The sequence below is a fragment of the Lepus europaeus genome, chromosome 1 (genome assembly GCF_033115175.1).
Source record: "Lepus europaeus isolate LE1 chromosome 1, mLepTim1.pri, whole genome shotgun sequence".
In the NCBI taxonomy this organism is placed as follows: Eukaryota; Metazoa; Chordata; class Mammalia; order Lagomorpha; family Leporidae; genus Lepus; species Lepus europaeus.
Window position 1 is genome coordinate 121,757,577 of NC_084827.1, and position 21,413 is coordinate 121,778,989.

The following is a 21,413-nucleotide window of genomic DNA, read 5'->3' on the forward strand; positions in this document are numbered from 1 at the left end:
TGAGATGTTCATCACACAGATGAAAGGATCTTGGCAACCATGAACTTGGTTGTGCTGACATTTGTCTTTTCCTGAATATAATATGTGGTGCATCTTGCTGTGTATATGAAATACTTCTTCTTCGTGTCACAGGTGTAACATGTCATGAAGATTAAGTAAAGTTGTCAGCAGTGAAATTATACCTTTTCATATTTGTCTAACTCTGACCCTAGCAATTGAAAATGAAAACATCAAACAAAAAAAAGTATATTATGGAAGGAAAATATAATTTATGAGATGTTTTATGTGGTCAGTATACTCACCTGGTCTTCCACAAATGTTCTAACCATTACAGTATCTTTGGCCATCTTCTTCCTAATTAAGGCCTGTTCTTTTTCATACTCTTTTTCATACTCAGAGTATACAAATCCAGGTGCTATTTCTCCAACTTTGGGTTCTTGAACAAATGCAGTCATTTGTGTCTGGTAAAGCATTTCTTGCTGGGACTTCATTAGTGATTCATAATCAGCTAGGAGTTAAGAACATAAGTTAATTTTTAATATTCCTATTAGAAATAATTCATGCCACTATTCATTCAGGCAAGCCCTATACTAGGGAAAGCTAATAATCAAAAAACCAGATTTTCCAAATTTCTGTTATCAAAGTGTTCAGCAAATATTTGTTAGATTGAATTTCAAAACCAACTGCAACTAGCCACTATTGTTGCAGAAATTTTTTTCTATCAGCAGCCAGCCCTTTGTGATCTATCCTAGAGGTCTTCCTAATTTGCTGTGTGGTTTTTAGCATCTTTTAACTTTCTGAATCTTAAGTGCTTTATCTGTTAAATGAGGATAATATCCCAACTTCTTCCACTATGCTGTACAGATCGAATGAGACAGAGCATGGCATGGTCCACTTTAAATAGCTAGCAGAGATAATGGTGACCCACAGATATATCTTGTTTGGCATGAATGTTGTTACTTTTTCAAATCATGAACATAAAAATCTGGATTTACAGCTTCTATTTAAAACACTGGACACTAGTAACACTGAGCTTGGTGTGCCCTTGTGGTGGAGGGCAGGGGAGCTCCTGGCTCCCTGAGGCAGGCACACGCCCTCCAGTTTCCCACTGCCTGCACTGTGCTCTCTACTGTCCCCTTCCTGGACTAGAGGGGCAACTAGACTCAGAATTTCTGCACCTTCAGAGGGAAAGATCGGTGCCACCCATCACCAAGCAGAAACTACTGCCGTAATTCAGGACTTCAACATCAATATGGCTTTTGAAACCACACTGTCTAGAACATTTCCCACACAGCTGAAGCCAAGGGAGGCAGGCGGAGTATCAGAGCCGGGACACTGCAATAGGGCTTTCAGCAAACACAGGCCACAGCTGCTTTCCTGAATTCCAGTTCCCATCATGCACCCAGGGGCCACTGTGACTCCCTCGTACCTTCTTCAAGCAAGGAAGCAGATGCAGAGGTTTCTCCGTGCTTGTTACGAATAACAATAGTGTATTCTCCAGCGTCATCAGCGAAAGTCATAGAAATCACCAGTTTACATTCACCAGTTTGTTTGTTGTAACTCACTTTGTACCTTTATGGAAAAGAACAAATAAGCATTCATAAGAAACTTATTTGAGTAAGAGAACTGGACTTACTTGTGAATGGATCTGTAGAACAAAATTCTAAACACGGAACTCAGCTCATCCATAGAATATGAGACTGCTGAACATTTAGGGAAATGCATGAACATAAGAAATGAGGACTGAACATTCAGATTTTCATTTAAAAGAATGTTCATGTACTCTTTCGAATAAATAATAGAATATAAGACTGCTGGGATCACACAAATGGAAATAAGTAGTATCGGTGTTTATGTTAGCAAATGGTGAGATCAGTTAAACAATAAATACTTTCTCTTTGTTCAGTATGTACTTGAAGATCAAATGAAAATCAAAACAATACATTCCTTATCAGGCCTCTAAGACACCATATTTCTTATTAAGATATGACATCTACATTTTTAAAGATTTGTTTATTTGAAAGGCAGAGTAAGAAAAAGAGAGAGATAAAGAAGGAGACAGAGAAATCTTCCATCTGCTAGCTCACTCTTCAAATGGCCACAGCAACTGAGGCAGAGCCAGACGGAAGCTAGGAGCCAAGAACTCCATCTGGGTCTCCCATGTGGGTGGAAGGGGCCCAAGGACTTGCAACATTGTCTGCTGCTTCCCAGGCACATTAGCAAGAAGCTGGATTGGAAACGCAGAGTAGCAGGGACTTGAACTGGCACTCAGATATGGGACACGGGCATCCCAAACAGCAGCTTACCCAGCTGTACCACAACACCTACTCCAGCACCTACATTGTTAAATCTAAAAATCAGGCTGCCTTTTTTTTGCCTTGAGTTGCAGGAAAGTCAGAGTTAAATTTTATATTCAATTGTAGAAGTTTTATTAACATAAATTTTTCATAACTAGCTTTCTTCTGTATTACATGCCTCCCTATTCTTTTTTCTTTTAATGACTTAATTATTATATGCTTTTATTAAAAGTTGTCTCAAATGCTTTCAGGGAGAGAGAACATGTATGGGTAAAAGTCCACACTACTTTTTCTATTTCACTGGCACAATCAAAGAATTAAAGTAGAATATAAAGAAATACATCTCCCATCCACTTTTGTTATATAGCTTTATATATAAAAGTTGCATATAAGTTGCATATAAGTATGTGCAAATGCCCAAAATAAGCTATGAAGCCTTCACAACAAAAGAGCCTGCATTCAGAGGTTGGTAGGCTAGTAACTTCTACTTCTCTCTCATCTCCATATACATACTATAAAAATTGTAGGGCACGCTGTGACTCAGCCATCAAGATACCTGTAGCCAGTGGTTAGAGGAACACCAGATTTCTTCCAGTAGACGTGGGGCTTGGGGTTGCCACCAATCTGGCACTCAAACACAACGCTCCCACCTTCCACCAGTTTCTGGACCACTGGTTTTGTAATAAAGAAGGGTGCAGCAGGTTCACCGGGCATCGCTTGTTCCTCTGTGATAGTGGTATCCGTCATTACCACGTCTCTTGACTCAACAAAGCTGCAAAGATAATTTCCTTCACGTTAGCTTCTGGATTGCAATTTGCCAATACTAGGACAGAGTCAAAACTGTGTTAAAACAGCATCTAACGAGCAAAAGAGTATTTTACCGTTTCTCTTCTGTGGTCAGTTTCTCAGCCACAGTTGTTTCCTTTTCAAACTCTTCTGACACTAGAAGAAGACAAAAAAAGGTTCTCATTGAAGTGAGTTTTTTAGTCTGCTCCATTAGTGACCCCTGCTTAGCAACAACAGTGCAGTGAGCCCCATAATACAACCCCCAATTCCAAAAGAGGACCCTGATGAGAAGTACGCAAAAACCGTATCATGAGCCGAGTGTTGACCGAGAGATGCGACATGTGTTTGGACTGTGGGAGTGGCCACTGACCCTGCACGGCCAGATAGCAGGATGTGCTGACAGTTCCGGCCTCGTTCACAGCACTGCAAGTGAATCGCCCGCTGTCTTCAGCAAAGGCTTCGCGAATCATCAGGCGAGCGATCCCACTCTGGAAGGTTATCTGGAAATCAATGGAACTTTCGATCTGGTAGTCTTCTCGGTACCACGTCACCGTTGGGGATGGGTATCCAGAGATGTGGCACTCCAAGGTGACAGATTCACCTTCTATGACAGTCATGTTTTTCAAGCCCTACAAACAGAAAATAATGATATGCATGCAAATTCATTATTCATTAGTACATGTGCAATAACAAATGTGAGGCTTGAACCTGCACATTTTAATTGCTACAAAATGGCCTTTAATCAGGGCTCCAGAAATATTATTAAAGAGACTTTCTTGGAAATTGGAATATTCCCAATTTGAAATTGATGCAAGGCATTTCCAAGTCCCTACAGTAAAACTGTAATAATATTATGTAATAGGGAAACTGTGCACCTTCGGTAGTCTAATATATTCAAATCCTAATGAAACTGGAAGGAATAGTAGTAAATACTTGCCTATTTAGCAAATATTTTTTATGTTACCCCTGTTGAAACCAATCCATCTTACTCAGGGTTTCTCCTTCTATTATGGTGCTTATCATTTTCTATATTTTGTTATACTTATTTCTCTACTGTCAAGGCAAAGTCTTCAAAGTGATCTGTGATCTGTATTGGTCTTTATAGCTCCATATTTCCTGAAATAATGCCTTGCACACATTAGAAAGTTGAATACATGAATGATGGTTGCCACACAGAGTCCCTTTTTTACCAAATAGTGGATGACCTTAAAATTAGCATTTGTAAACTCCCTGATGCCATTGTTGGATGGGGGAAGGACTTTGTGCAGCTGGCTCTCTCAAACAGGTACTAAAGTGATTTGACCAAGTAGGAAAAGAATCCAACAGGACCAACTTCACTCACCGAGACTAAGGTTGGTGGAGTAACAGGGATTTCAGCAGGGGCAGGTACTCTTGCCATTTCTGTTACCTGCAATTTTTAAAAAAGGATGTTACTCCATAGAATACTATACAGCAGTAAGAAACAATGAAACCCGGTCATTTGCAACAAGATGGAGCAATCTGGAAAACATCATGCTGAGTGAATTAAGCCAGTCCCAAAGAGACAAATATCATTTGTTTTCCCTGATCGGTGACAACTGAGCACCAAAGGGGAAACCTGTTGAAGTGAAATGGACACTGTAAGAAACAATGACCTGATCAGCTCTTGTCCTGACTCTTGATGTACAATGTAATACTTTATCCTTTTTAGTATTTTGTTGTTGTTATTGTTCTAGTACTAGTGGTTGAACTCTGTAATTAACACAAAATTATTCTTAGGTGTTTAAATTGTAACTGAAAAGTGATCCCTGTTAAATATAAGAGTGGGAAAAAGAGAGGGAGGAGATGTACAATTTGGGACATGCTCAATCGGACTTGCCCCAAATGGTGGAGTTAGAAATGTGCCAGGGGATTCCAATACAATCCCATCAAGGTGGTATGTACCAATGCCATCTCATTAGTCCAAGTGATCAACTTCAGTTCATAATTGATCACTCTGATAGGTCTAAGAGTCAAAGGGATCACACAAACAAGACTAGTGTCTGCTAATACTAACTGATAGAATCAAAAAGGGAGAGAATGATCCAACATGGGAAGCGGGACACACAGCAGACTCATAGAATGGCAGATGTCCTAAACAGCACTCTGGCCTCAGAATCAGCCCTTAAGGCATTCAGATCTGGCTGAAGAGCCCATGAGAGTATTGTAGGCATGGAAAGCCAAGACACTATGGAAAAGAAAAAAAAGAAGACCTAAATGAAAGATCTCTGTGAGTGAGATCCCAGTGGAAAGAACAGGGCCATCAAAGAAGGAGGTACCTTTCTCCGAAGGGAGGAGAGAACTTCCATTTTGACTATGACCCTATCAGAATAAGATCAAAGTCGGCGAACTCTAAAGGCTTCCATAGCCTTGGCAATTCATGACTAGAGCCTAGGGAGATTACTGATGCCATAAACAAGAGTGTCAAATTGTTAAGTCAGCAACAGGAGTCACTGTGTACTTATATCTCATGTGGGATCTGTCCTTAATGTGTTGTCTAATGTGAAGTGATGCTATAACTAGTACTGAAACAGTACTTTTATACTTTGTGTTTCTGTGTGGGTGCAAACTGATGAAATCTTTACTAATTATATACAGAATCTATCTTCTGTATATAAAGATAATTGGAAATGGAAAAAAAAACCTGGTATTAAATTGGAAATGGCATAGAAAATTAATTAATTTTTAAAAAATATCATGTAGGATCTCTGTCTTTAATGTGTGTACACTGTTATTTAATGCTATAACTAGTACTCCAACTGTATTTTTTTACTTTGTGTTGCTATATGGGGGAAAACTGTTGAAATCTTTACTTAATATATACTAAACTGATCTTCTGTATATAAAGAGAATTGAAAATGAATCTTGATGTGAATGGAAGGGGAGAGGGAGCGGGAAAGGGGAGGGTTGTGGGTGGGAGGGAAGTTATGGGAGGGGGGAAGCCATTGTAATCCATAAGCTGTACTTTGGAAATTTATATTCATTAAACAAAAGTTTAATAAAAAAAAAAAAGAAAAAAAAGGATGTTACAAGGTGACCATGAAATTGGGAGAAATTTCATAAACTCTTAGCACACATAAAATCATAAAAAAATTAGTTTTGGGAAAAAAGGCCTCCGACCCACCCCATACCCAACAGAATTAAGTTTGAGCACGGTAAAGAATACGGGCAACCCTCCTGTGTGCTTCTTCCATGGTGGAAGCAATGGGAGTGGGCAAAGAAACAGCTCACAAGCCGGTGACCGACCTTGGCTTCCCGCCCGTGCAGTACTTCCAGGCGCTCCTCGCGCAGGGTGCTGCCAGTGATGCTCACCCCCACTTCCTTTTTCACTTCAATGCCAGCTTGACTCTTGTATGTGTCTGGGGTGGCGGCGAAGGGGAACTGTGGTGAGGGGGTGGGCTCTGCCCTTACTCTCGCCTCAGCAGGCTTCACGGTAGGAGCCTTCACCGATTTGGTGATCTTCTGAGCAGAAGACGTGGCTGACAACTCTTTTTGTAACGTGGCAATAGCACTACCGGCTATTGACGCCTACATGGAAAGCAAGGCAGAAAGGAAAGTCACTTCTCTGTCGTCCAAGTCAGAAGTGCTTTGCCGCTGCTCCTCCTGTGCTAGTCTGAGTTTCTATGGTCCTTTCTTTTTTTTTTTTTTTTAATGCTTTCATCATCACTAATGAAGAGTCAGAGATAAACCAATTAGAAAACTCCTGGTCATTCCTGCTTGTTTGTAAGACAGATTTTTAAAATCTGAAGAGTTGTGTTAAGAACTCCTTATTTTACAGCTTATATCATAAAAGGACTGAAGATCTTCTACAGCTCAGTCATAAATTTTCACCTAACCATCTCCCAATGCTGCATTTGAAACTACTACAGTGGGTAACACAATGTCAAGAAATTACTTTGTAAATTTCCTGAGAACTAGTTTGACCTAGCGCTTCAGGATTTCAACCACTAATCCACATGAAAAGTAAAAATATAGTCATTCAGAAAAATATTTGAAAGGTTTCCTTACTATTTTGTTCCATAGGTATCTATGGTTGCTTGGAATCAGTGATAATTTGAGATTGTCTCAAACATAGACATTGTATGTACTTTACAATTCTTTGAAAGCATAGAAAGTTTGAAATCTGTGTCTTAAAATTGAATACATAAAGAGCAATAGTCACTAGTTTTGAGAGCTATGACACGCTGTCAGCTTGCTAAGGTTTTGACACATATTTTACACATATTTTCACTATCCCCTGATGACAGAGCTGATAAAGGGCAAAGATAAGACACTTGTGCAGGCCTGCTCAATTCCAGTAGTCCAACACAAAAACCATACAACACATCTCTCCATGCTGCTGTATTGTGCACCTGCATTTATGATTTCTTAATATTCTCTTAAATGAAATACATTCACAGCTGAGTTAGCCTGAAATGTCTCATAACATAAGGAAAACCAATGTGTGATACACAACCTTTTACAGGGTCATTAGAACAATAGTAATCAAAGCACTTGGGTTTGAGCTATCGCTGACATGGGAAACAGGAAAAAGCCTTCATGGACTCCTGTGTCCTCAGAGGTGCAAGACAACCATCTGTTCTTCTAGGCTCACTTTCCTGGGCAAGTTTCAGAACCCAAACCATAGGAGCATCTGAGTCCACCATGGATCCAAACAGACATCATCAGAAAGAGGCCTGCATTGGCCTACCCCAAAGATACCTCCTATTGCATTTTAGATTTTTATTTCCTTTGAGCTAAACACTTTCTTCCATGCTCTTTAACTTCTTACCTCATATCCATGTTCTGTCTTAGGAACAGAAATTTTTGAAACGGTAAAATGAGGGCTTGCTGTGCGGGGACGTTTATCCACATGGACTAATCTTTCACTTGTTACATCTGTAGTTTTCTTGATCTGCAATGAAATGAAACTCAGTGACACCACTACTCACCAAGAGAGCACAGAAGTTCTGGTTGCTTTCCCACGAAGGGACGCAGCAGTGGGTGGGGGAATCAACAGCTATAGACTTACCTGTGATGATATGTGCATTCCCATTTGTTCCGTAGTTTTGATATGAGTCTCAGAAGGAGCCTGGATCACTACAGGCTTGACTGCTTTAGGGACAACGTGGGGTTCTGAAGCTGGACGCTTGGGATGCTCAGCTACCTTTGTTGCAGAAATGTGTTCCTTATATCCATACTCCAGGGTGGTCTGCTGAGCATACGATTCTTCAGGAAGCCCAGGTTCTCTGGGCTCTCTAACACGGGCCTGGTCTACTGCAGCGACAACTGTTGCTACAGCTTCAGCCTTTTTCCCAACGCCCACCTGGAGGCAAGATTTTCAGAATTAATTCACAGCAATGTCACAGTCAGGCTGAGATATCCATGAGGGATATCCTCCTGGAACATCTCCTCCTAGTCAGTCAGAACACAAAATGCCTAAAGGCACGATCAATAGGTAGATGACATCTGTGGTATATGGCGATGTTAGCATGTCCAGAAATGTAACTCAGAAATGCTTTCTATTGTATAGACATTTTAAGATACATTGTTTACATCTGTTTAATTATATTAGACATTGAATCACACAGACACAACATAAGACAATATGTATATACAGTTATAAGATTGAGTATTACTGGTAATTTATCCAGGTAGGAAAATCAGATTTTGGGGGTGGTTATCTTCACTGATTATTTTTATTATCTTGTCAATCATTAAGTCTGGTGTTGGTGCAGTGATGGCAGTCATAAAATGTTTCTCAGTTACCATCGTCCTGCTATCCAGAAAAATCAGTTGCCACAGAGTTACACGGCTGCATGCAAATCCGAGCTAACACGAAAGCTCATAAACACAGAGTGAGTGTGTGAATTTATTTATGATTCCCTGGGGATACGATTTGCTCAATCTACTAGAACGTATCTCTTTTAAAACACATAAATGAAAATAGTATGATTAAAATGAAAGTATTATCATGTTTGGATTCAAGACAATAACCTTTAACATTAAAGTTCAATTTAGTTTCAATATTACTAAGAGTTAAAGTGAATAAGGAAACAAATATTATTTTCTCATTTCTATGAATCTGATTAGCACAAATGGGAATACAATTTGCAAAGGAATTTCTCTTTTAAAGCAAGCAAAGCAGTCACAGTGCCTTACATATTGTGATTCTCTGCAGTACTTGGAAATAGTATATCACAAAGATCACATGGCCATGTCCATCTAATGCACTTTAAAAGTAAGTCTAGAATGTTGTTAATATTTTTCTTTTCTACTGCTGTAAATAGAATCCAGGATGCCTCTGAAATATTTTTCAAATGTGTCATATGAATATCCTTTAAAATAGTTCTCTGAATCCTCTAAAAAAATAAATAAGGTTATTTTCTGAGATGGAATTGGGCCTTTCGTGATCATGGGCTTTATCCAGTGTTTCTTTCAAGGAAACCACAAACAATCTGATCTGCTTTGAAGGATTGCAAATGCCATCTTCACTTAGATTGCATTTTAGAAGAAACTAGAAAACTCACCAGGGAAGTTAAGTTTGTCCATTTGTTTTCTAAACTATCAGTTGACTTTAATTTTATAAATGATTTAAAATGTTAACACCTTTGATAGCTAACATTAATATAAATGTGTATTACTTTCCTGGTAGAGTGATTGATTACAAATTGATTACATTTGTGTATAATCTCATTCGTGTCTTCAAAAAGACAGCCATGTTTTAGTTCTACTTATTTCACAATGAGAAAACTTAGTTTTAGAAAAGTTGTCATATGACTAAAAACTCATACATTTGAAATATATAAATTTTGTTCTTAATTTAAAACCTATGGAAAAACTTAATTATGATAATATACTTTAAAATGAGGTAGTAGCTAATTTCTGTTAAATTTATGTGTGTTAAGTTTATGTACATATGCTGTTTAGTGGCAACTACTAATCAATACTCAACGCTGATAGCTGCCTTTACATTTCAGTGGGCTCTAATATCCTTCATATTTTTAGAAGCTACAGAAGTAGGAAGATGAATTGGAGCAGGTGATACCAATTCATACCAGCTATATGCTCAGAATTAATTCAAATACCCAAAGAAAAGTGTTATTTAATCTGGTTTTTCAAAACTAGAAATGCTAACTACTCGTTGGAGGACTCGGATGGAATCTAGTCATGTCTAATGTTTGGCTGATCAGCTAAGCGATTAAATGGATGATGATGGATGAGGAGTTATGAGAGCTGATGATGAAATGGGATGAAACAACGGTTTTCACCTCCACAGCCTCAGTTTTCATTTCCTCTTGGAAAAGATGTGTCTGTTCTTGCTTAAGAGCAAATCCTTCTGTAGTCTTTGGCAATGTGGCTGGTTCAGTAGATTTTGCAGTGGTAACAATTACCTTAGGTATAAACATATTTTTCAGCTTCCATCCTTAGCTAATACTTAATAACGTAAATATGGTAGTCAAAATATGTGGTTCAGAACTGAAGCAAAAAGTAAAAGTCACTCTTGTTCCATAGTGGAATTGCTGTCATCCATGAGACCCCTAAAAGCCCGACTTGCCACTGTATATTAGATTTGGGTAAAGGTTTTTAAATGTTAACCTAATCATGTCTTAGTGCTGAGTGTTTAGTCTAGAGGGTAAGATGCTGGCTGGGAAGGCCATGTTCTATATTGGAGTGCCTGCATTTGAATCCTAGCTCTGACTCCTGACTCCAGCTTCCTGCTAATGTAGACCCTGGGAGGCTGTGGTGGAGACACAGCAATTGAGGGCCCATCACCCACGTAGGGGATCTGTATTGAGTCTCCAGCTCCCAGATTCAGCCTAAGTTTGGGACTGTTGCAGGCACCTGGAGAATGAACCAGTGGTTAGGAGTATGTGTGCATGCTTGCTCTCTCTCTCTCTCACTCTTTCCCCCATTCAAATAAATAAGTGAAAACTTAGAAAAACTGAAAAAGAAAAAAATCCAATTTTGAAAAGTCATGTGTTAGAAAAAATCAAATCAAAGAAAGCAATACTTAGGGGAATACAAAATAGGATTCATGCCACAGTGCAAATGGATTTGAAAAACTTTAGTTGCTGATTTCAAATACTACGTAATAAAATTTAAACTTAGGTAAATATTTCATTTGTGGTAAATGCCACAGTCATGGGGAGTAGTAGTATAATTCATGGAAATTTTACAGCTATAAATAGATGCAATACCCTTTCCATGGCTTGTTTGTAATTGTTCTGGTTGGATACTTATTTCTCTAGATTTCAATATTGCATCTTGCTTAGCTTTAGTGGGAGCTGCTATAGCAGGCACTATAATTTTCTCAGTTTCTTCCCTGATCTCGTGGTTACAGGGGGAAAAATATAAAATCTCACATGAAGAAAATTATAGGTACTTTGCTAAAATAAGTCTATATTCTGAAATATAATATGTTGACTTTATGACCCTCAAACCACACATGTCCTTGATCATAAGATTCATCATTTACTCATAGAACTTTTAAAAAATATTTATAGAGTCTCTTAAAATTAGCCTGCATGCAATTTCAATCATGAACTTCTGGAGGATGATTAGATGTTAATAATAAGAATTTGAAAATAATAGTGAAGAGATCAGTGGGCGGGGAAAGGAACAAGTAATAGTAACAACAGTAAATAATTTGGTTTTTAGTTTCCAATTGTTCACCTAAAAATAGATTTGGTTAATAACTTCTCATACATAAGAAATTCTGAGATATGGTATTAATGTATTATAATAGAGGATTTCATTTGAGATGTGGTATTAATGTATTATAACAGGGGTTCCACACTTGGGACGGCAATAGTCACCTTTCCATGAGTAACTTGGATTTGTTCTTGTCTAGTAGCCATTCCTTCTCTAGTTCTCAGTATTGTTTCTTGTTCTGTGGCTTTAGCAGTAGCAACTGCTATTGTAGACAAGGCAATTTTCTCAGCTTCCTTTCTCATCTGATTATTACAGTAAAATCAAGGTTTAAGTTTTACCAGACTTCAAATGCACACAATGTGACCCTCTTCCCCCCTCCACGTGGGGATGCAAAATGAAGTTATTCAGGGTTAAAACACAAGAGAAATTAACATTCATTTGGCAGTATCTGCATATAGTGACCGAGAATCACATCACAAAACTTAGAAGTGTTAGCTATTTTAAAAATCTTTGGGTGATTCCTTATACTGTTTTTTAAAAAATTAAGCTAAAGTGCTAATCTTCATGCAAAGAGCTATTATGAATAAACTGAATAACAAACAGCATCCAGGGATGAAAATCAAATGTGCAAAAAATGGTAATCAGCCTCACATTCATATTTTTTAAATTGGGGATTTAAAAAGGAAAATACAGATTAATAATTCATACCGCAGAGTAGTTAATGGTTTACTAGTAATTAGTTTAAGGGTAACCTTTTCACATCTTGAATATCTGTATTCACCTTTTCCTGAGTTATTTGAACTTGTTCTCTTTTGGTGCTGATGCCTTCTCTACTTCTTGATACTAAATCTTGCTCTTTGACTTTGGGTGTGGCAACTATGACTTTAGGTACCACTGTTTTCCTAGTTTCCTTCATCATCTGGTAATATGGTGGAAGAAAGTGAGAAATTGCCATTAAACATCATAAACCTCTAAGAAAAGAAACCAAAATCAAAGATGAGGAAGGAAACAAAATTCCTTCCTGTTCAAGGACATTTTGCTTTGATTATCCATACCATTTCACTAGTAAAAAAAATCAAAACAATATGTTTAATTTAAAACAAAAATGTGATTTAGCAATAACAGACCAATACGTGCTATTTCTCTTTCTCACATCATGAATATAAACTCTGGGAAATTCCAGTTGAGCCATCAACGGTGTATTATTTTGTGTATTACCAATTGATTTGTATAGGTACACTAGAATCTACTTCCACAGGAAGACATTTCAGTGAATCATATTATCATATTAGTAACAATCCAAAAAGTCTTAAAGTTAGGCGTGCATAGTGACAGTGGAAGCTAGATGGGTGGCCAAGACTCATTAGAGATCTCTGAAGGCGTTTTCTGTTTATGAGAAGAGGAGGAAGTGAAAAAGTGATGGTTAGGACCCATGATGAAAAGTACGTGGCTTGCAAATGAAATGGTGCATGAGTGGCTTGCACGTCATCAGGGAGCCATCACCTTTTCCTGCGTTAGGTGCATTGCATCCTGTTGTGCGGCAATTTCTTCTTGAACTCCCAGGAGGGTTTCTACTGTTGAGGACTTTGCCGCAGCAACTACCAGCATGGATGCTGCGGTTGTCTCAGTTTCGTGCCTTATCTGATTTGAGGGTAAAATAATGATTTGAGTTTCAGAAGGTACAAAAGAAATGGCAGGGTGAGTGTGCAACACTCAGGAGAATGCAGACGCTGCAGTGATGAGGAAAGATCACAATCCCATTTCAGGGGCGTACTTCACATCTTTGTGATTAGAGAAATACTTTTGTTTTCCTGAGGAATAGGCTCCTCTTCTGTGCACCTGTCTGTAGCAAGTCATCCTAGAACTGAGAAGGGCCCATCCTGAGACATGGTCAGACCTCAGGAGACCCAGTGAGTGGCCACTGCTAAATGTCTGTGAAACTGTGTCCTGGCCGAGTTTCCAGCTACAGCATCGCAAAGGCCACGGGCATTCCTGTGCCCTAGATTACACCTAGTAGGGTTCTTGGCTGTATTCAAAGTCTTTCATACACAGGGAGGAAGGGGAATCCAACTGGCAGTGTCTGACCAGCCTTTCAGGTGTTTTGTGAGCTCACTTGGGCATTTATTTATTTATTTATTTATTTATTTTTAAAATTTTTGACAGGCAGAGTGGACAGTGAGAGAAAGAGACAGAGAGAAAGGTCTTCCTTTTGCCGTTGGTTCACCCTCCAATGGCCGCCGTGGCCGGTGCGCTGCGGCTGGCGCACCGCGCTGATCCAAAGGCAGGAGCCAGGTGCTTCTCCTGGTCTCCCATGGGGTGCAGGGCCCAAGCACTTGGACCATCCTCCACTGCACTCCCGGGCCATAGCAGAGAGCTGGCCTGGAAGAGGGGCAGCCGGGACAGAATCCGGCGCCCCGACCGGGACTAGAACCCGGTGTGCCAGCACTGCTAGGCAGAGGATTAGCCTGTTGAGCCACGATGCCGGCCCCTGGGCATTTTTTAAAAACTAACTCTAGGACCAGGAGAAGCACCTGGCTCCTGCCATCGGATCAGCGCGGTGCGCTGGCCGCAATGCGCTGGCTGCGGCGGCCTTTGGAGGGTGAACCAACGGCAAAGGAAGATCTTTCTCTCTGTCTCTCTCTCTCACTGTCCACTCTGCCTGTCAAAAAATTAAATAAATAAATAAAAATTAAAAAAAAAAACAAAAACTAACTCTAGGTCAACAAAGAACCATAGAGCAACAAAAATGAACACAGGTGCTCCCCAAAATCTGGAAGAATTAGAAATAAATGCCTCTCTCCTGATACTTTATAAGGCTTGATTTCACAGATGAAAGAGAAATGGGTTTTGGTGAAATTGCCCTTAAATCGTTCTTTGACACAAATTCAGCAAACACTTCGCAGTCTTTTTTTTTTTTTTTAATAACCAGAAATTAAGGGCATTTTCTTAAAGTACTGGTATTCTTTGATACTTAGCATTTTTCACTGAAAATTGTGCTATTTGGAGTATTTATGGCTGTGACATGTGACTGTGTTTGAGCATGAAAATGCACACTTTTAAGTTTCCCATCTATATGAAGTAAATATGTTATAATGTCAGTGACTAAGGTATCAAACTGTATGTGAAAAAACTGACTAGTGGCCTGGGGTGGAACCTGTCTCCTGCTGCCATGTGTACTAGAAAGTTCACAGATGTGCCCAATCTAATAGACAGGGAACCTCCCTCAAATTGATCAACGTGTGGAAACAGTGCAATGAGAACAGACTTTCCATCATGAAACAGTGTCATTGCTAGACATAGAGAAACAACAAAAAGAAAATACACAACACAAAACTCCTCTACTCTGAAGTTTTTGACACAAGCTACATGCAGCTGTCTGGAATTTGAGATTCGTCAACAAATTACAAGGCATTTACAAAATTGGACTTACTGTTTCTTGAGTTATTTGCTTTTGTTCTTGCTTTGTAGTAATTTCTCCAGTAATTCTAGTTTCTTGTTCTTTGGCTTTAGCTGCGGAAATTACTACCTTTGGTACAAACGCTTTTTCAGTTTCTTTTCTTAGCTGCAATCGACAATAAAAATAGAAGCTCATTATTTCCTGATTGCTAATGGATAACACTGCTTAATAAATACAATAAAACAGGAATTTGAAGGAGTAAAATCTCTTCTCCAGAGATGTCACTAAACAAAATGATTTCATGTTCAGCAATATGCCTATGCTCTTTTGCTACATAAGCCATAAACTAGGTTGCTTAAATGATAGATATATGACGATATTATTTCATGCTAATTCTATCCTCTAAAGATAATCTTAGAGCATAGGTTAGAATGGAGGGCCTAGGAAGTAATTTTGTCTGACCATTTTATTTTATATATTAAAGTCAATCACAGATACTTTATAATCTGCATTTATGCAACACTGTTTTGCAAATTTTCCTAAATACTATGATGGTTTGGAATATCAAGATTTACTTTTCTTCAACTGAGACATTATGGGGAGAAAAATTTCATGCATATCCCAGACAAACTATTTTCCAACTCCTTAACCCTCCAAAGGGGATTGCTGCAATCTGAACACCCAAGAAGTGTGTTATGAGGTCAGTTTCCCATTTTGCCTCCTTGCCATTCTCAGATATCTCACCGCTGAAATACAGGCTCTCTGGGTTGAAAAGGAGGTGAGAATTCCTCTTTTCAAATCACCCAACTGAAAATTGGCTCCATTGGCCAACTGTCCTACCAACTGACCTTGTCCAATCTATCCCAAAATGCCTTCCACTCAAGGAGCTATCTTTTACACTTTTCCTGGTCATTTGGCCTCCTAGGGCCATGCTGTCCATCCTATTTCAAACTCATGGGCAAATGTCCTGTGAAGCAGCCAGGAAGTAGCTGCATGCTTTTTAAAGCAAAGGGCATTCAGTGTTCTCTTGTACTCATCCCTGTTCCCGCCTCCATATCTATCTCTCCCTCCTGGTTTCAATCCCCTCCCCACAGGCACACAGTCAATGTACGTGAGATGCTCTGTCTGCCCCTAGGGTGTAGCCACAGAGGTCACTTCCAGCTACATGATGGGGGCATTCAGTGGCTCTATGGGACTTTGGTATCCAGGACCTAGGAATGTACACCTACAAGGGGATGACCCAAGGAACAACCCCCTTCAGAGTGAAGATTATTATTTGTGTTGACACATGTAATAACAGCAACAAATTTCCAATCCAAAATCATTTTCACCTGCTCATGAGTTATGTGCATCTGCTCTTGCTTGGTTGTAATTATTTCTCTGGTTCTTGATTTTAATTCTTGTTCTTTGGCTTTATCGGCGGCCACTACTACCTTAGACACGGCAATCTTCTCCGCCTCCTTTCTCACCTGATTTTCATAGAGAAAAGAAGGAAACACTTTAATGTACCTTGCATAAAAAGTTACACTCATACATCAGGATTAAGACATAAATGTCACACATGAGAGGATAAAGAGGAAAGCTGGAGTGATTTTGGACTATAATAGAAAATCTATTGAAACATGAGGGGAAATTATGCCGGATTTATAACACTTTTCAGCCTTGAATCAAGTGTTCCATTTATTTTGAGGAAAGGAAAAGCCAATGTCCTTTGGGGAAGCTTAGATAAATGAAAAGGCTGCCCTGAAATAATGGATTCCATACCCAGCTCCTAGAGCAGCTCAAGTCCAGGTTCAACGGGGCTCTAGCTTTCCTGCTTGGAGTAGTCCTTCACTGGTTGAAACACCTTTGGGAGCTCAGTCTACTTTTGCTCAGACAATTCTAAAAGTCTGGGCCACCTCGGGCTCAGTGCTGTCTTCAAGATGATTTGAGCACTGGGCTATGGTGAGACCCAAGCTTGCACAGCTGGGTGAACGGCGTCTGCCTGAATACGCACAGAAGGATGTGGCTCTGGGATGCTCTCGGGCAGCCTGGCGCATACCTGTTCCTGAGCAGGTTGGATGTGCACGGCAGTCGTGGTTGTCCTCTGAGCAGTCTGCTCTACAGCACTGATAACGGGTTCTCTCACTCGGGCCATATCAACAGCAGCAACAACAGTCGCAACAGCTGCACTTTTGTCAGCTTCTTGTTTCACCTAGATAGGATGTGCCCAAGAACATTGCTTTGTTAAAGGGCACGTCTGGTAGAAAACAGAAAGGCACAAGAGAGGGCTGCTGGCATTGTGGTGCCTGCCACACCCGCATCCCACAAGAACACTGGTTCAAGTCCTGGCTGCTTCACTTCTGACCCAGCTCCCTACTAGTGTGCCTGGGAAAGCAGCACAGGATGGCCCAAACAGTAGGTGGATGCCTGACACCCACATGGGAGACCTAGGTGGAGTTCTAGGCTCCTGGCTTTGGCCTGGCTCAGCTCCAGCTGTTGCAGCCATTTGGGGATGGAACCACTGGTTGGAAGATCTCTCTCCCCCTCTTTGTAACTCTGCATTTGAAAAACTTTTTTAAGGCACAATGGAAACCCAGTCACCCAGAGAAAAATGTGCTCAGAACTAAGCACTGATCATTGCCACAAGACAGAGTCTGTGTTGTTGCAACCTACAGTTTATGTAAACCCCACAGATGAGCACGTTTGTGCCAATTAAAAAAAATGCTTTTACAGAGCATGAAATTCAAATGTGCTCCTCAGCTTGGGTTATATTTTTGAGTTTGCAGGCATTTTGCTCCAACCTATGCTGAGCTTCACAGCAGAAACTCAGAAAACAGCACATGAACCACAGAAGGAGGGTGCAGCTCTGCCAGTACCTCTTTAGCACCAGTAGCAACAGCTCCAGCCGCAAAGGCGGCACTGGTGGACACGGCGGCAGCAGCGCCCGCAGCTCCGGTGATGGTCACCTGCTCCTGGAGCCCGTATCTCCCCTCCCATCTCTCTTCTCTCCTGATCTGAGTGGAGCTCGTCATCGTTGTCTCTCTCATCTCGGCCTCAGTGGAGGAGGCCACATAGCCCTCCTGCTTCCAGGGGGGAGGCACCTCGGGGCCTGTGGCCATCGCGGTTGTCTGAGTCTTACGGACAAGTAACGGTGACTTCACAGATCTGATGGGGGACGTGGAGATCCTCCCAGCGGGGGACACAGACCTGAAACCCAAATAGCAGAAGTTTGAATGCCAAGGCCAGGAACTCTGGGGTCATCAGATTTGGATAATGGGCGAGAATCTCAAAGTACATGAAAGCAGAGTTGTAAAACCTGTGTCTGGCCGGCGCCGTGGCTCAACAGGCTAATCCTCTGCCTGCGGCGCCGGCACCCAGGGTTCTAGTCCCGGTTGGGGCGCCAGATTCTGTCCTGGTTGCTCCTCTTTCAGGCCAGCTCTCTGCTGTGGCCCGGGAGTGCAGTGGAGGATGGCCCAAGTGCTTGGGTTCCTGCACCCACATGGGAGACCAGGAGGAAGCACCTGGCTCCTGGCTTCGGATCGGCACAGCGCGCTGGCTGTAGCAGCCATTTGGGGGGTGAACCAATGGAAGGAGGACCTGTCTCTCTGTCTCTCTCTCTCACTGTCTAACTCTGTCAAAAATAAATAAATAAATAAATAATAAAATATAAAACCTGTGTCTAGATAACCTTAACCTATTCAGAGAGTAAATAATGTTCTTGAAACTCATTTGCTTTAGATCTCAATAAGCTTTATCTGCTGTAACCCTGTAAGGGACTTAGACTTAATTCTTTTTTTTTTTTTTTTTTTTGACAGGCAGAGTGGACAGTGAGAGAGAGAGAGACAGAGAGAAAGGTCTTCCTTTGCCGTTGGTTCACCCTCCAATGGCTGCCATGGCCGGCACACTGCAGCCAGCGCACGGCACCGATCCGAAGGCAGGAGCCAGGTGCTTCTCCTGGTCTCCCATGGGGTGCAGGGCCCAAGCACTTGGACCATCCTCCACTGCACTCCTGGGCCATAGCAGAGAGCTGGCCTGGAAGAGGGGCAACCAGGATAGAATCCGGCGCCCCGACTGGGACTAGAACCCAGTGTGCTGGCGCCGCAAGGCAGAGGATTAGCCTGTTGAGCCATGGCGCCGGCCTAGACTTAATTCTAAAAAAGCTAAAGAAACATTCTGTGCCCTGTCCCAATTTTCCACACTCAGAAAGAAAAATCAAGACACCAAGAGGTACTTTGCTATGATCAACCCAGAAAGGACACGGTGAGTCGCACACTAAATTTCTTTGGATTGTCAATTCTGGGGACCAAAGAATATCAAGCAGGTGTGGGAGTGGAGAAAGGTTTCTGTAGTCACTCCAGTTCAGCCTTTTCCTGATTTTCCCTCTGGATTCTCCACAGCCTTCAGCAGGTCAATATGATGGTGCTTCCTAGCCAGGAAAGATTTCTCCCGAAGCTTCTTACAGAGCCCTTGTGGCTGAATAACACACTCTGCAAACTGCTGCTCCATTCAAGGTGTTTGTGGCTTGCTTTGAGAATTTTCCTGTTCTTGTTTACATCCACGTTCATATTTACTTGGGACTTCTTTTAATTCATCTTAGCCTATCTTGGGGGCTGTCTGGCTAATTTAAAACATAGGATTTTTATAGTTTTTTGTTAAGTTGATAAAGTGATTTCTTCCAAGATTGTTTTCATTTTTTGCCTCTTAGGTAGAGAATATGGGCACTAAACTACAGCACTAATAGCCAAAAAAGAGAGTTTCAGTAACAATGATAGGCACTCATCAACTATTTTATAATTAAATGTTTCAAAACTAATTTAATTCTTAAAATGCCTTATTACATATTTCTCCTCTAGGTGGTAGTGTTGCCTTATCATTGCATTTTACTTATTCCACATGTAAGAAAATATTTATAAATGTACTCTGGCTCCACATAGGATATTGAGTTTACATTGATCATAAATGAAACAATTATTCTAATTAAGCTAGGGTACAGTAGATATTTGCTCTAAATTATCAACTAACTTAACAGTATATTACAATATTGACCAGTACCCTGAAGAAATGTTTAATCATTTTCTTGAAGTAGGGATTTTTTTCTTTTTCTTTTTCAGATAATCAATTTACATTTTATAAATGATGTGGTAATCAAACTAAAGGGAGACCTAGCGAACAGGCTCTATTCTGAACTTATTTCCTTACAAATAAAACAAAGACCAAGTTAAAATAATGTAGGGTATTTGCCAATGGAAGAAAAGCAAAGAGACATGCTTTTCAAGTGTGCTTTGTTCTTATTATACCTAGAAAAGTGGTTTTAATTCAAAAAAGAGTAAGAGACATGACAAGTCATTAGCAGCAGGTAGCAGGTAAGCCCATAACTGTGAAAATCAGTGTAATTTGAGTCATTACAAGAGAGTGCTTATTTCTGCACTTACAATAAAAATAATCACCTGGTCACAGTTAGGTACAATGCACCTTATTCAATGAAGTATGTTTGCCTTATTCTACAACAAAAGTAAAAAATAATTATGAAACATTTTGGAAAGTAGTCTATTTTGGAAAACTATTACTTTCTCTGCAAATTGGCATTTTTATTTCCTATTTTAAAGCAAATAATTTGGATGGTTATTAATGAACTTTCAGAACTGCTAAGATAGTCACCATGTCCCATGGGATTTGGAAAACTCTAATTCTCCATGATCCTTTGACTTGAACTAAAATATAGTGAGGTGGTTATCTCCCCCAGAAAGTATATCTTGGCCTCTATTGTGATTTTGCAGTGTGCAAACTTGTAGTTAGCCTGAGACTGAACATGATTTGAAAATTTGATTGCTAGATAGGTTTTTTAAATTGAGGTCTTTGTGTAAAGTTTCTTGTTAGTGTTGGCAACATCTTGAGTCAAGTGGCCAAAATAATAAATATTGGAAAAAGCTAACATTTTTCCATGTATTTATTGTATATTTACATTCCATTTTGTGTGAAATACTTGTTTGGATCTCTTGTTTATTTTTTTCAATGGCGTTGTTTTTTTTTTTTCCTTTAAAAATTCTATTTTGATGCACCTGATACATGAGTTCATTGTTTATCACAAGCGTTGCAAACATTCCCGCCAGGTCTACTGCTTTCATTTTGCTTGTTTGTATGGTCTTAGCCAAGCATACACATGAGGTGTGTAAGTTACACACTGTTTTTCCTCTGCAGCACTTCACATTTTGTATGTTTACTATGATGCTGCATGGCAGAGACAATGGAATATCTTGAGCAAGAAGCACCTTTAGAATTTATTCACAAAAGCACTATGT

The 21,413-nt window shown here is 40.1% G+C and overlaps 1 protein-coding gene across 1 annotated transcript in view; it reads right to left on the minus strand.

The window, feature by feature from the left end:
* TTN (titin) overlaps positions 1 to 21,413 on the minus strand; it is a 274,245-nt gene that overhangs the window by 244,128 nt on the left and 8,704 nt on the right. Inside the window, exons 7-22 of the mRNA XM_062188546.1 lie at positions 17,991 to 18,321; positions 17,174 to 17,326; positions 16,464 to 16,601; positions 15,166 to 15,297; positions 13,239 to 13,376; positions 12,517 to 12,654; positions 11,900 to 12,037; positions 8,113 to 8,406; positions 7,873 to 7,995; positions 6,348 to 6,629; positions 4,426 to 4,491; positions 3,454 to 3,712; positions 3,179 to 3,239; positions 2,854 to 3,069; positions 1,430 to 1,572; positions 303 to 508 (exon numbers count right to left, since the gene is read on the minus strand). Coding sequence (XP_062044530.1) covers positions 303 to 508; positions 1,430 to 1,572; positions 2,854 to 3,069; positions 3,179 to 3,239; positions 3,454 to 3,712; positions 4,426 to 4,491; positions 6,348 to 6,629; positions 7,873 to 7,995; positions 8,113 to 8,406; positions 11,900 to 12,037; positions 12,517 to 12,654; positions 13,239 to 13,376; positions 15,166 to 15,297; positions 16,464 to 16,601; positions 17,174 to 17,326; positions 17,991 to 18,321 — 2,818 coding nt within the window. The remainder of the gene's footprint in view (positions 1 to 302; positions 509 to 1,429; positions 1,573 to 2,853; positions 3,070 to 3,178; positions 3,240 to 3,453; positions 3,713 to 4,425; positions 4,492 to 6,347; positions 6,630 to 7,872; positions 7,996 to 8,112; positions 8,407 to 11,899; positions 12,038 to 12,516; positions 12,655 to 13,238; positions 13,377 to 15,165; positions 15,298 to 16,463; positions 16,602 to 17,173; positions 17,327 to 17,990; positions 18,322 to 21,413) is intronic.